This window comes from Schistocerca gregaria, chromosome 3, assembly GCF_023897955.1.
Source record: "Schistocerca gregaria isolate iqSchGreg1 chromosome 3, iqSchGreg1.2, whole genome shotgun sequence".
Taxonomy (NCBI): domain Eukaryota; kingdom Metazoa; phylum Arthropoda; class Insecta; order Orthoptera; family Acrididae; genus Schistocerca; species Schistocerca gregaria.
Window position 1 is genome coordinate 842,260,982 of NC_064922.1, and position 16,762 is coordinate 842,277,743.

Below are 16,762 nucleotides of genomic sequence, written 5' to 3' on the forward strand. Positions count from 1 at the left end.
ACCAGATTTGTGACAGATAGGGTTTGCCGAAATCTGAAAAGCTGGAGGTCATTATGGCGGACTGGTTTTAGCCTAGGAAAGGGATACTGTTCTGAACTGGTACAGAACGATAGAGCAGAGTCCATTGTGCCAGGGATGGATAATGGGGAATGATGTAGGAAATGGGTAAATGAGGGAGTTGAGTGGTTGGGAGTAGCTGGATAATAGAAGAAGATATGGCACAGCCATGGGCACCCGCATGGCATCCTCGTATGCCAACCTGTTTATAGGCCATCTAGAGGAAAACTTCCTAGGCTCCTAAAACCCCAAACTCTTGGTCTGGTTCAGGTTCATTGGTGATCTCTTCCTGACTTGGAATCAAGGCCATACAGCCTATCCTCATTCCTACACAACCTTAACACCTTCTCTCCCATCCACTTTACTGGTCTTCCTCAACCGAGTGTTCCATCTTCCTAGATATTGATCTCCTCCTTTCTGATGGCTCCATCCACACCTCTGTCCGCATTAAACCCACCAACAGTACCTACACTGTGACAGCTGCCATTCCTTCCACATGAAAAAGTCCCTCCCATATAGCCTTGCTACCTAGGGACGGCATATCTGCAATGACAATAACTTCCTTTCCCAATATACTGAAGGCCTCATCGAGGCCTTCACAGACAGGCACTACCCCTCAGACCTAGTCCACAAACAGATTTCCCGTGCCGTTTCCACACACACCCCCAATTCTCCCACAACGCCGAAGAGGGCAGCTTCAAAACAGCGCCATTTTTGTCACTCGGTACCAGCCTGGACTGGAACAACTGAACCGTGTCACTCATCAGGGCTTTGATTATCTTTCATCATACCCAGAAATGAGGGACACATACCCAAGATCCTCCCCAACTCTCCTAAAATAGTGTTACATCACTCACCCAATCTCCACATCAATCTTAGTTCGTCCCTGTGCCATTCGCAGCCCCAATCCCCCGCCTCAGGAATCATATCCCTGTAGAAGAACCAGGTGCAGGACCTGCCAATTCCACACTCGGAGTACTTCCTATTCCAATTCTCTCACAGGCTCATCTTATCCCATTAAAGGCCAGGCCACCTGTGAAAGCAACCACATTGTGTACCAGCTCTGCTGCAGGCATTGCACAGCTGTTTGTGTTGGTATGACTACCAACCAGCTGTCCACCAGGAGGAATGGCCACTGTCAAACTGTGGCCAAAAGCATAGTAGACCATCCTTTGGCATAACATGTTCCTAAACATTAAATACTTGATTTAAACGGCTGCTTCACTACCTGGGCCATCTGGATTCTCCCTCCCACCATTAACTTTTCTGAACTGAGCACATGGGAGTGATATTTACAATATATTCTCTGCTTCCAAAATTATCCCAGCCTCAACCAATGGTACCTACTGTCCCCATTCCCTCCACTCAACAGTTTCCACCCCTTCATTCTGTCACCTCCTCTCCTCTCATGTTCATAATCCTCTTTGTGTGGGCCCTCAGCTGGTGTACCTCTCTGTCCTTTCTCCTTCCCTGCTCCCCTCCTTTTCCGCTTTCCTCATTTTCCTCTCCTCCTCTTTTCCACTCTCCTCCTGTTATGCTCCACCCCCCCCCCCCCCTCCTACCCTGCCCTATGTACACACATACACATATATTCAGCACCTCCTGACACTGCACATGGCAGTCTCTAGACCCAAGCACACACTGTCAGACTTTGCTCTTCTCTCACCCCCATCTGTATCCTTCTATTCCTCTCCCTTCCCCTCACCACTCCAGATTGGTATTCACATGGCAGTTGTATGCTTTTCAGTGCTGCCAGTGGTGGCTGCTGAGTGTGCATGAGGTGTGCTTGCTTAAGTGGAAGTGTGTATTTTTTCTTAGGGGAGGAAGGGTTTGGCTGATAGCTGCATGTCTTAGTTTTTTCATTGTGCCTGTCTGCATCTCAATGGGTCATCTTTACAGTGAGTAGCAATCTATCGTACTCCTTATACTGTATTTATGTAAATGTTTTCAATCCAAGTACTGTGTTAGTTTTTTTTTTTTTTTTTTTTTTTTTTTGAGCAAGTTGGTGTCGTGTTTAAGGCTCTGGACTCATTTGTAGGGAATGAGATTAAACTTTACACCAGTCAATCCAGATTTAGTTACTTCATTCCTGTGAAAAGTACATGATCAGAGTCTATTTCTGTTGGTCCATTGTGGATATGGGACAAGACCCAGTCAGGTATTTTCCAAAGAAAAATCAGCTGTATTTTTCCAGCAGTTGTTATTTTATTTACACAACCAGTTTTGGCATCTCATAAATGCCATTTTCGGGCCCCTATGCACGCCATATGTAGAAGATAAGATATATCGAAGCTTGCATGGAGTTGTTGTCAAGCCTTTAGAAGTACACACTGCACAAAAAATTCACAGAAGCCAGCTATCGACGGCTCCGGTTATGTGTGCATCAATGTATCTGGTCCTCTATATATGAAGTGCTTAGAGGCCTGAAGAAGACATTCATGAGATGCCAAAACTGGTTGTGTAAGTAAAATAACAACCTTTGAAAATATACAGCTGATTGGTGATTTTTCTTTGGTTAATAAGTGGCTAGATTCTCGCTGTGTCCTTGTGCTATTTGAGTCTGTGATAAGTCTCTACTGTTATGGTTGTTTCATTATGACTGGAACTGAGGTTATGGTAATTAAGTAATTAGTAAAATATTAAACTTTAGTCCAAACCCATATAATGAGAGAGCAATCACATGCAAAAGATGTGAGAAGCAAGTTCCCATCCCTGGTGTAAGTATACAACAATCTTCACTGTTAAAAGTTAACATACGTTGGATACTAAAAAATCAGAGTAAATGGCCTCCGTCTTAAATTAAAATCGGTGCTTTCCATGCTACTATCCACCCGTCTCTCTCTCTCTCTCTCTCTCTCTCTCTCTCTCTCTCTCTCTCTCTCTCTTTTCCTCCTCCTCCTACAAAGCATCCTCTCCCAACAGCAATCACAATGCCCCATTGTCTTGGACTCCCCAGGTGCCCATGGTGCAAGTCAATAGTACAACATGGCAAGTGACTATGTAACTTGGAGACTGTTTAGTATAACTTTTAATGTCTAATGGCCTCACTACTGATTAAAAAAATTAAACTTTAATCTTCTTTCCCTAATTTCTTGTTAGTTTTTGTGTGTTGCCATATTTTGTTAGTGCTCATGACAAAGAGTAATTGTTATTCTTTTAAATTTCTAGGCAGCTATTGACTGGTGTAAACAATCTTCGAATGATTGCGTCTACGGTTGAGAATATGCACAGGATTCATGACCGCACTGGTGATTTCCTGGATATTGATGATGAATCTGGACCAGCATTGTAATTGTCTGAACCAGAAGAGTCTCAATATCATTTATCTCTGATTGTGCTGAATGGTAAGATAAGAATTGATTTTTATGTTAGTACTTTAATTGTATATTTTGACAGGATTTGAAAGCAAGTAGTGTATTTGCGTATTTATTTATATTGAAATAAAAAAAAGTGTTACTTATTTATGGTACGGTTCTAACAATTGTATCTTTCAGAAGCTTTTAGCTTTATTTTATTTTTAGTTGATTTGCAAAGAGTAAGCAAGTTCTGTCTGACAATAATCGTGTGGATATTGCTGCTCTTTTCTGATTTACATGCTTACAAGGATGCAAACAGTAGCTATTTTATGTTATTTAATTTAAATTGATTATTTTGACATTTGTGTAAATAATCTTTCAATCCTAGCTTTTATAAATCTCGTAACACAGCTGTTAATGATAAATGGTGTGTAGTTAAGTGCCAAAATCCATAAAAGTGTGAAGACATTAAATACATATTTCATAAGGGGATTGTAAATATTATCCCCATGTACGAGAGACGTTTGAAAAGTCCGAGAGATGGCACCTCCGGCATGTATCAAGGTCATCCTTAGTTAGTTGCATCTTTGGAAGGAATGCACACCAAGCTTCAGCCATATTGGTCTATTATTTCTTTGTGTTTGGCATTCGTGTGAATCAAGGAAGTTGAGTGATTGTCAAAAAATGGGCAAAAAAGAATTTAGTGTGGTAATTAAACATTATTTTATCAAAGGCAAAAAGCCTCAGGAGACTAAAGAAAAGCTTGATAAACATTACAGTGACTCTGCACCTTCGATTAGAACAGTTTATAAGTGGTTTCAAAGTTTTCGGAGTGGCCATATGGGCACAAGTGATGCTGAATGTTATGGACGTCCTGAGGAGGTTACAACTCCAGAAATCATTGATAAAATCCATGATATGGTGATGGATGACAGAAGAGTTAAGGTGTGTGAGATTGCTAGTACTGTGGGCATCTCGAATGAATGGGTACATAATATTTTTCATAAACATTTGGACATGAGAAAGCTATCTGCAAGACGGGTTCTGCGATTGCTCATGCTTGACCAAAACCAGAATCGTGTGAAGTGGTGCAAGGATGGTTTGTAGCAGTGCAGGAAGAATCTGCAGGATTTTAAGCATTGTTTCGTAACTGTTGATGAAAAATGGATACATTACTATACTCCTGAGACCAAACAATAATCTAAACAATAGGTTACCAAGGGAGAATCTGCACCAAAAAAAGGCGAAGACCATTCCTTCAGCCGGAATGGTTATGGTGACTGTATTTTGGGATTCGCAATGGATAATCCTCATAGACTATCTGGAAAAGGGTAAAACTATTACATGTGCATATTATTCATCGTTATTGGACCGTTTGAAACCAGAGTTGCAAGAAAAATGCCGACGATTGGACTGCAAAACAGTCCTTTCCCATCATGACAATGCACCAGCACACACCTCAGCAGTTGTGGTGGCAAAATGAATGGAAATAGGATTCCAACTCGTTTCACATCCCCCCTATTCTCCAGACTTGGCTCCCTCAGATTACTATGTTCACCCAAGGAGGTGATTGCAGCAACTAAAAGCTATTTTGCAAACTTGGACAATTCCTATTATTCGGAAGGGATCAACAAATTAGAACAGCTCTGTACGAAGTGTACAAATCTACAAGGAGACGACGTTGAAAATAAAAAAGGTTTACCCCAACCACATAAGTAGTTTTTATTTTTGCACGGAGTACAAATAGTATGTAAACATAGTTTTACAACAATAACAAAATCTCCAAATCCACTGTATATCCACATTTTTTACACTATAAACCATTATCGACTGAAGATATAGCAAGTTTGAAGACAAATTTCTTTAAATTTAAGATATAACATCTTAGGAACTATAACAACAGGAAAGGTGTGTCTAATCGTGAAGCAGTTGAGGTCACTTTCTTTCTGGTAATTCGTTTCAGATCAGAATGTAGACATTTCTTTAATATATGAGGTGTGATTGCGCTTTACATAAGGAAGTCTTTCTTGATAATTTTTTCTGCATTGCCTGATCAAGTGAAAATGACACTTTTGTTGTTGTTGTTGTTGTTGTTGTTGTTGTTGCTGCTGTTGTTATTGTCATCTCTTGAACTGGAAAAAAATAATTGTAGTGGAAATTTAAATTTTTGTATGCAGATTCTGTTCCATGTTTCATATAAAATCATCATATGCCTTACACAGAAAAAATTTTTTTTATTGCTCTCTGAGAAATAATCTTATCATCAGCTTGTGTTCAGAATCAAGTACAGCTAAATTAATTTTTCTATGGGGGCAAAGTTGGGGGGGATCAATATTTTCAATTCTTCATCTATGACATGTTGAAAAGCAATGCCTTTAAGTTTTTTATGTGAAAACTCTTAAAGCTTTTTAAGTAAAACAACTGTTATTAACATTCTACATCTTTGTACTTCATGTCTACATATTTATTTTTCAACATAGGCACCGTGGCAATGAACACATTTCTCCAAACAAGAGACTAGTTCGTTGATACCATCACAGTAGAATGTATGACTTTGTTGAGGAAGCCACAACCTCACCTCTGCTTGTGGCGTTTCACCATTATCAAAATGAAGTCCTCTAATGTTTTCTTTAAGTTTTGGAAACAGATGGAAATCAGTTAGGGCCAAGTCGGGACTGTATGGTGAAAGATCGATGACAGTGAACTCAAGGTGTAAGATTGTTGAAGATGTCACAGCGTTCGTGTGTGGTAGAGGTTCTTCAGGAGTGGACAAACTCTTTGAATTCGAAACTTGATTACAGCATGCTGTTTCCCATGCACCGACGTAGATACATTGCACACCGCTATGTTACATGCTACAGTTTGGAGCCCTCTAGCAGCAGAGACATGCAAATATTGTAGACATGGAGGATAAAGATATGGAATGGTAATAGCATTTGTTGTATTTGAAAAGTTTTAAAAGTTTTCACATAAATTTAGAAGCATTACTTTTCACCACATCCTCGTATTTTGTGATTGCAATCTTTTGTGAAGAAAGTATACATGTGTCCTTTAGTACTTCTGTTGGAAGATTACTCATTATCAACTCTACTGAACTGCAGCAGTTTTTTGTTGATAATGCAGAATTTTGAATATGTAAACATGCTATCAGAAATGCTTGTATCAAATTTGTTTTGTCCATACTTCATGTCATGTCAACTTGAATTTGAAAACACTTGGCTACTCTTCTCCAAAATTTCAGAAAGTCTTGTAATAAAATTCAGAAGATTACATAAAGAGCAAGATTTGTGAAGCAAAAAATGAAATTTTTAGGTAAATGAAGTTTCTAGTGGATTTAAGCCAGATACATTTGTACAACAAAATTCTAATGATCAGCAATGTCCTTGCTCTGTTGAAGCAAAAAACTGTGTGTTTATTCAAATGTTGAGATTTTCAATTGCTAAAACTTGCTTCAGAAATGTGTTTATTACCACAGATGACTTCTGAATTAACAATTTCAACCAGAATGACCAAAAAAGTGAAATGCTTGAGCAGTAGGGACTTAGGTCATTGGTGCCTGGCAAAAATAAGAGAAAAGTTGTTTCTGTTATCATAAAAATCACGATTTTAGTTTTCTTTAGGTACGACATATTTAGCTGAACTAAAAATGGATTAAGTTAGCTGTTATGTCTAAAAGCAATAAAACTCTTGTGCAGAAAAACTCTACTTCATTATCAGATTATAATATGTAACTACCATACAAATACAAAGTTCCCCACACAAAATGCATTGTAAAAATGATAGTTTTTGAATATTTGACAAAGGTATTTTAAGTCTAATTTTATCAACCTTATCTGTTGCTTTTGTATTAAAATTGGTGCTTAGACACGCACTTTGGGTAGCAGTTAATTCATTGCTGAATACAGATGTTTTGTGAAATTGGATGGCAGAACTGGTTTTGGGAGCTGAAACATAAATAATATTTGCAACCTTTGTTTTTGTGTACATGTATATAGGTTTTGCTGCTCTCATTCCCAATTTGCCATTTTCTGTGTAAAGTACTTGTTTCGGCATAACACAGTCTGTTTAGTTTCATGTTTGTAATGTAGCATTTGCTTTATTATCTTTTCATTCATGATTCTTTTTTATATCAATGAGATGTTCACTTGAACAAGTAGCTCTGGCATCCACTCATTTTCGTTTGTGACCAACAGAAGGAGAAAAACAAAAAATATTATTTGTTCATGTTCTGGTAGGTGCTGTAGCAATTGGATGCAAACCAGAAGTGTGCTACTACTGTTCACATCTCTTCTTACTAAAAAAATACTGATTTTGCCTACATTTCACACATCATCTGAAATATTATGATGTTAGGAGTTAAAAAAAATTATCTGCTTCCAGAAAGCAGACAGTGTGTGGAGAGCAGATTTCAGATCTGATGATTCACTTTGCTTGATCCTTTTTTCCTTGATTTTCTAAACTGTTAAAAATGTGTGCTTAATAATTTCAACATTGTAAGGAAAAGATAGATTGCTACTTATCATAAGGATGACATGTTAAGCTGAAGACAGGCACAATTGGAAGACACTTATATACAAGCTATCCCCCACAGCCTTTATTAGAAAAAGAAAGAGGAGGACAAACACATTCATTCACACAAGTAAGCCCACCTCATGCTCACATGGCTGCCATCTCTGGCAGCTTGGGCCAGAATGCCATTAGTTGCTTGTCTGAATAAATGTGTGTGTGTGTGTGTGTTTCTTTTTCATTTTCCAACAAAGGCTGTGGCTAAAAATTTACTTACGTATCTTTTAATTGTGTCTGAAACTTAGCATGTCATCTTTATGTTAAGTATCAACCTATCTTTTCCTTACGTTGTTGGTATTCCAACCTGGAGTTTCCGATATTTGTGGTTAATAATGTCATTTTTATATCATCTAACTTATTGATTGTATGTTGTTATAAACTACATTTGAAGTGACAGATGAGATTTTTGATTGCCGACATGTGAGCATGCTGCTTATAGTTTTCTGTGCAAAAAATACAGTCCTTTCACATTCACTCCATAATATTGGAATGTTTGCCCTTTTTGCTTCTTACACAGTCATACGGTTTACTAATCTTACTGGATGTGGAGCCTTTTAGAGCTGAACAGTAAGTTTGTTGAAAAGGGTGGACTGTGTGATATGAATACTGACACGGCTTTTTCTTTTCTGAATATGATTTCTGCTCTATGGAGTTGGCTAGAAGCTTTTTTCTGGGAGGTCACTGGGTACATTGAGCAAATATAAGAATTCTGTTGGAAGTGTGCTTTTTCATCTTGGTTCTTACCCTCTGGTATCTTATTTTTATTTGCTGATTAGTTTGTTGAACTAAAACATTTTTTGTTGCTAATATTGTTCACTCAGACAACCATTCTTTGTTACCATAGTTCCTCATTATAAGTGGATACATGATTTTGATTAGTTGTTAGTCTATCTTTACCATGTTGTGCAAGTTTCATTCTGGAATATTCTAGAGCATTAAAACACTTGTTAACATTCGAGAATATTCATAAAAGCGTAAGAACTTTATGGAAAAATCTTGAATTCCTCACCCCCTTGAAAAATATGTTGATTCAAAAGAGAAATAACATGTGCTGGTGATCACCACGATGTGAACACTCGTACCTCCACAACCAGTACTACTATCACTGCACAAGCATTATAATGTGCATGAGAGGGAACAAAGGGCATCACCAGACACAAAAACCTGTTTGATGGTGTTTGGTTTTGCAGGAGTTGTCAACTTACCCCACATACACTTTATTATACAGGCTGAAGCAACATTCGCACACTCAAGCTTCACAGCATGACACCTCGCGTGCCAGCGATAAAAAAAATGTCTTTCCCAAAATTTCAATTGGCGAATAATCCGGCAGAAAAAGGACGTTAAAGACTGACAGTCTGGCAACACTGTAACCACTTGTATGGTGACTACCTCTGTCAGCACATATTGGTTGTACTGTGCAGTTGGTGCAGTGTATAAAGTTTTGGGTTCGCATGCAGGAGGTCGAGGGTTCAATCCTGGTTTGAGCATACGTTTTAATTTGGTAAATGTAGTTCAAGTGGTATGGTATCTGGCATCTTAATCGTCAACAGCGATTTGCACTTACATACTACCGTCATCTAAGTGGAAGACTGGTCAGCTTTGGAAGAAGCTCTTTCCACATCATGGGCATGAATTTGTTCACACCATTTCATCTACTAGATGTGAAACCTGTTTTCTTTGTACCTTCCTCCAGTGGTCCCATAGATTAGTACCAACTGTTATTGACTCATTAAGGTCCATCACAATTCGTTAGGGCCTTATATTACCAGTAGGACTAGCAACGCGCTTTGTGAATGGTGTCCAAACTCAGTTACTATTTGTATGTGTTATCACCGTGGTCCCACTAATTATGCCTTTCAACATTGAGTCTGGTAACTGCGCGCTATTTAATGCGTATATCAATGCATTATTATTATTATTATTATTATTATTATTATTTCTTTCCTTTCTCAGACGTTATGTCTGGTTAAAAATGGACCTTGATGAATCTTGACTTCTTTTAACTGTACGGTATATGTTACATTGCATTTAGGAACTTTTGGATAATTGAACTTGTATCAATAATTACAGATTTCTGTAGTTGTAAATATACATTTGGATATAGCTGTATTGCACTGATGTACTGGTGGATATTGTATGGTATGACTCCTGTAGTTGATAGTGTGATTGGTATAATGTAATGTCGACTTTATCCTGATGCCACATGTCCTCGACTTCCTAAGCCAGTTGGATGTATTTTTCAATTTATTATTATTATTGTTGTTATTATTATTCTATCAATAGGATTGTGGAAACATCATGTCTGTTACCATTAGGGAAACAGTGTAATTCGAAGCTGAACATTTCACAATTAGCAGTGTCAGGATGAATCGTGCAGAACAACATCTGTCAGAAGGGTAATGTGCATTAGTTGGAACAGCGCACAGGACTGATGGGGTGTTTACACTGTATGTGCTGCCAACCAGACAGGGACGCGTGGCAGACATACGGCATAGACAAACAGTGTATATGTGGATGTGCTGCTGGTCCTTGGTGCATCTGATAACTGGGCTGATGTTGCTGCTCGTGAATATGCTGCTAGATATTCTTGTTGATGCCATCTAGAAAAAATGGGTTTTATCATCAGGAGCTGCACCTTCGGGACTCAGGTTCTCCCCTTCCACCATCGCGTGACAGAGGTCGTCCACAGACTCGCTGTACCCCAGCTATTGAGGAAGCTATTCTGGAGGTTATACAGCAAGAACCTCAGTGAAGTACATACAGCATAGCAAGGCAGCTGCATGTCTTGCAAAGCAAGGTCATTAACATGCTGCACAAGCAAGACTGCACCCCTATCATTATGCTTTTGTACAACACCTGCATCCTGCACATCGCCATCAGAGAATGCAATTCTGTCAATGGTTTCAACAACAACAGGAAGCCAACGATGACATTGTGAACACCGTAATTTGGTCAGATGAACCAGCATTCACTTGTGAGGGTGTCTTCAATATGCACAATGCCCACCATTGGTGTGAAGTTAACCCACACATCACCCACGACCATGGATACCGAGTTCGCTTTAGTATCGACGTCTGGGCCGGAATATTGGGCGACAGGTGGTTGGGCCCTACATGTTGCTTGACAGATTGACTGCAGTCAAAGATATCATGCATTCCTCTCAAACTATCTGCCTGGTGCGCATGAAGATTTTCCACTACATGTGCAACAGGGGATATAGTTCCAATGTGATGGTGCACCACCATGCTCTGGAATTAATGTGCAACATTATTTGGACAGAACATTTCCAGGGAAATGGCTTGGACGTGGAGGTCCAGTTGTATGGCCACGGCTTTCACCTGACCCAAATCCCCTGGATGTCTTCCTGTGTGGACACCTGAAAGAGCACATGTATTCTACTTTGCCGATAAATGTGGAAGAATTGGTAGCATGTGTTCATGCTGCTCTTGTTACTGTCGATGCACCTTTGGTGCGAAGGGATCAGAGCTGTATGATCCAGTGAGTTGCGCAATGTTTGGACATGGAGGGAGGTCACTCTGAGCATCTGTTCTTCTGAGGACAATGTATTCTGTTGTGAAGGCCATGCGGTCATTAATATGGACATTATTATTATCACTGGTTGCTAATGTGTAGCATCTGAACACTCATATTACATGTAGTATAGATGGCAAGTAGATATTGTGTTATTGTACTGTGCTGCATCTTTAGCATTTTGAAACGAATATTGTTTTTGTATTTGTTCTGTCCTATGACAGGTTATTTGTTTCAACTGACTATTTCTTATTTGTCTAACCACGTATTTGTTATGTTCAGCATTACAAAAGACCTAAGGAATGGAGTATATTAAAAATAATAATAATAATAAAAAAAACACCCTAGGATTGAACCCTTGACCTCCTGCATGCTAACTCAAAACTTTATACACTACACCAACTGCACAGTACCACCCATATGGCTGACAGAGGTAGTCACCGTACATGTGGATAAAGTGTTACCAGATTGCCACTCTTCAACATCCTTTTTCTGCCGGATGTCCTCGCCAGGCAAAATTTTGGGGGGGGGGAGAGTTTTTTTAGTCGCTGGCATGTGAGGAGGCGCGCTGCGTAGCCCGAGTGTGCGAATTTCACTTCACCCTGTATAAATTTTAATTGTAACATCTCTTACCATTCTACAAACTTTGGAATTTTTTTTGGATTCCTGCAACTGTGATATTCCAAGATCAACTCTCAAATATAGCTGACTCTCACTCCCATTCTTTATTTTGCAATAACACTTTACTACTGATGTCCATTGTTAAAGTTATAACTATACCTTCACAGTATTTGTTTACAGTCCCATAACAAAGAGTTTACACTTGATTTTATTTTAAAGAATGTACACATTGTTCTGAGACAAGAAATTATGTAAACACAGTCTAGTATATACAGTTGCGACACTCAGTGCTGTGAAAATTGTTACCATCTGACCGTTGAACTGGCACTAGTGCTCCTAGAAAGCAATCTGAAGATTAACATTCATTTTTAATCTTTTTCTGCTTCATTAATGAAATAGTTATGTTTCTGTATTTACTAATGCTTCAAATTATCAAGACTTGAATGATCATGAAAGAAATGTAAAAACAGCTAAAGAAGAAATACTTTCAAATGTGTGTATAACTGCAGCTTTTACTGCTGAAATCAGGAGAACATAAACACACATTTCATCCACGAGAATCATATATACAGGGTACCCGTAGTTGAAGTTCCAGTTTCAAAATACTGTAGAAAGAAAACCACTGCTCAGAATGATGTCAAATTTGAGCAACATGTTATTGACGTGGGGAAAATGTCATGGAAAGAAAAAAATAAAATTAATGAAAATTTGACTCATAGGTGGCACTGAAAGTGTTGGAATATGCACACCAACATACACACAGCATGTGGATTTTCCTCAGTTTGCATTCAAGATGCCGAATGTGACTCTCCATGAAGGATCACGCGCTGCTGGTAAACTCTTTTACAAGAATGGTAACTGTGTGCCAGTAGCCCTGCAGAAGCTTCGGCTGATCAGGGGTATGAGAAAAGGTGTGGGTCCAAAGTCTGCTAACGATCTGGAGAAAATGATAAAAAAAATTTGAAAAGACAGGTTCTTTTGAAATGCAGTATGGCAGAGGTTTGAAAGTAGGCCCCGACATTTGTTAAAGATGTGACTGCAGCATTCCAGGAGGGGTTGAGTGGTGGTGTGCAAACATTCAGTGCACATGGAATTGCCCGAATGTTGGACATGCCTGTGAGCGTGGTGCATAAAATCCTATGAAGCACCCTGCATTGCTATTGATACAAGATCGCCCAGGTTCAGCAGTTGCTTCCTACTGAACTTCCAAAAAGACTGGAATTTCTTGCTCGTAGGGAAGTGGACATTTAATGGTTGTGGAACATTCTGTAGACAAAGCCCATTTCCATGCCGAAAGACATGTCAGTACACAGAATTGCATAATATGGGCAATGGAAAACTTGAACACACACCAACCAGTGCAGCAAAGGTGACTGCGTGGGGTGGGTTAACAGAATCATTTATCGTATGGCCGTATTCTTTCTAGTAGAGGAGTCTTGTGGGTCTTGTGGGTCCTGTTACCTGTGCCATCACTGGCAAATGCTACGAGAGTCCAAATAAATTACGGGAATGCAGCTGGATGATGATGTCGACAACAGCCAATATTTCCAAAGGAACACATCCTGCCATTTGCAAGGCATGATTGCCCAGTTATGCCTTGAAAATTGCAGTGTGTGGTCCTGTTGAAATATCAGCAGTTGTCATTGACGTCATTTTTCTGCATTTGTGTAAGTCATTTGAACATTGTATAAGCTGGGAGAATCTCAAGTCTCGCCATGAGAGTCTCTTGTGCACCATCATAATTCCAACCCTTCAGCACTGTGGATCTGTTGGTAGGATCATTTTTATGCAAACCCATACTCCTCTGCACGTTCCACAGCCAGTGAAGTGGCTGCTGCTGGAGCATTTTGGAAATGGTAGAACTACCAGCGGTCATTTTCTTACAGCCTGACTGTCTAGATTGCCTAATCATACCACAGCTGGAAGTCATACAGATTATCTGAAAGATTTTGTGTTCTGTGCTCCAATTATGAACATAAGTGAATTGAAGGCACACATTGCACATGCATTCTGAATGTGACCCTCAAAGACACTGATATGTTGCGGAACACACTGTTTCTTGATTTCAACTTTTGGTGGATAACAGTGGACAACAGTTTGAAACCAATATCACTTTGTTTTTATGCAGTTTTTGGCCTCAGGACAGTTAAAAACTGATTTTTCCAATCCTGTCTGGTACAGCCTTGCTTTGGTGGATGGCCGTATCTAACTTACAATGCCACAAATGTTGACTGTCGAACTTGTGCAGTTGTGCACACTGAACAGTACAGATGGTGTGATGTGCAACCCCATTTATATTAACACCTGCAGTGCCATCTATCCTCTTTTCGTCTTCGTCATCATCATCATCATCATCATCTTTTTTTTACATGTCCCCCTGTGTCAATAATATGCTGTTCAAATCTGACATCGTTCTGAACAGTTATTCTCTTTCTACAGTGTTTTTATACTAGAACTGTAATTATGGACACTCAGTATTTCTAATGTCAGTTCTTATTATGAGAGACACTTTCCATGACATGTAACAATTTTATATGAGTCTTATGATTTGCACATCCTTACACTTGTCTCACCTTTTCAAAGCATCTATATATATTTTTGTAATGTAACTACTTTTGCTTCAGAATTAAACGTATTGAAGATTCGTGGCTCAGATGTAGCAAACAATAGTGGAATTGCTTTCTTCTGTGTTGGGAAACAGTTTATTACTTTTGGCGTTTTATTTATAACCTCTGTGTGGTTTATTTGAGACATAAGATACTGTAGGTATTGCATTCCATGCATGGTTTTCTGTGATCCACATTCACGTATGTGACTGGAAGAGTAGAGAACAAACCTTTACATTGTTAAGTAGATACATGACATGTTTCTGCAAAAGGTAAAGTTTCCTGCTGTTTACTACTCAATTTTTTTGTTCTTAAGAGAAAATGTTCAATAGATGCCTGTAGGTTGTAAGAGAATCTTACATAAGCTGTCCTGTAAAACACCATTTCAACCTCCCAGAGTCCTGTGGAAACTACAGAGAGACCAATGTGGTGTCATTTTTCAGCTATTGTCAATTTTTATGGCACTTAATATGCTCGCCATTGTATGAACTATGTTACAAATCAATATAAATGATACTATTTACATTCATCCAATGTCGTATTCAGAAGTGGAGCTTGCCAGCTGCTTGGAGTACTGCTGTCACAATGTGTAACAAGGAAGAACACTAGTGTCGTGACTGTATGGGTTAGACTGTCATAGTAACTATTTAATTAAATTGCATTGCTATATGTTTCAAAGAATGTGCACATTATTTTGTTACACTTTGGATGAAGAGTGAATTCATGTGTGTTCTTTTTCCTTTGGCAGCTTTTTGATTTATAGGAATGAAAACGCTGATGCATAATTGAAAAACCTTGTTGTTTTGCTAGTCCTCCTAGAGTAATGAAACGCAGACTACTTCTCTTTTTTTTTTTCAGTGTATTATATAATTGTTTTGTTGTTTCAGATAAGCAGCTGATCAAATGTTTGTTCCAGATGGTAAAGATACATATAAAGCATGATTTGAAATTTTTGAGATTTCTAGGCCAGTAACTAAACGTGTAACATGGTGGCCTGTTCCTCGCATCTCATAAAAGTTTCAGAATTTTGTTAATTGCTGGTATCTTACATTTCAATGACACAATGTGAAGCACTGTTGTTTGTAAGCTGCAGATACGCAAAAGTTTGTAAAAGATATTTTTAGAAGCTTTAATTCAAGTTTAGTGGATTCTTTTGATGTAACTGATTATTCTGCTTGTATTTTTTGTGACACTATGATTTAAAATTTTGTATCCAAAAATAATAAAACACCCACTTGCATTATTAGTGTTTTAGAATGAATGAGAGTGTATTTTTTGTAACATAGCTCTTTTCTATTTTTTCTATTTATATGTTTTCATAAGTGTGCTGTACTTTATGGCCAATGTAGTAATTGTATTTAAAATTAAGACTTTGATAATGTATTAAAATGTAAATAAAATTACTTGATGGAAACAGTAAGAGGTTTTCTTGATTGATATATGAGTAACAAGTCAACAGTTCCAAACGTTCTGTTCCACTATCACAGTTTTGGATAATCTGGTAATAAGTCAACAGTGCTTTTTATTCCAGTGATTGAAGTTTAAAGACTTTTAACTAATAAGAAACACACAGAAATATTGGCAGTTTTTCATCCAGTTTATATGTGCAAACCAGTCTATAGATGTGGGTAAATGCTTTAAGGTTAGCATGAGAGGCAGTACCAGATTGGCCCTTGGAGGTCATTTCTTTAAGTGTATTAGAATAGTTTAGTTGGAAAATCAATCCCTGCACCAAGCAGGATTTGTGCCTTCATGCACAAAATTTTAAAATGCCTTGAAGATTCTACACAGCTAATAATTTGCCAGAAATAAGATTTCAGCTGATAAATAATTGTCTTTTGAATTGCTTCATAAATCAGAGGAGGATAAAAGCATAACATTTAAAATTCATCTGTGGTGCTCTTGTGGTTTTATGGTTTGAATTTGGCTTGCCACTATAGTGTGGGAGTGGTCAGGACTGGTTGGTGAACATCCATTGTGATGTTTATTAACCTGAACATTGGTACATAAGCCCACCTGGGGAAGTGCCAACTGTCTAGAGGTTCATTGCAGCCTTAGTGTGGAACACAAAAATATTTATGT

General features: G+C 38.5%; 1 protein-coding gene across 1 annotated transcript in view; it reads left to right on the forward strand.

Annotated features, from left to right (window-relative positions):
- LOC126355619 (uncharacterized) overlaps nt 1-16,089 on the forward strand; it is a gene marked incomplete at its 5' end in the record, with an annotated part of 138,679 nt that extends 122,590 nt beyond the window's left edge. The window contains 2 exons of the mRNA XM_050005982.1: nt 3,226-3,401; nt 15,568-16,089. Coding sequence (XP_049861939.1) covers nt 3,226-3,349 — 124 coding nt within the window. The remainder of the gene's footprint in view (nt 1-3,225; nt 3,402-15,567) is intronic.
- Between the last annotated feature and the right edge of the window lie 673 nt (nt 16,090-16,762).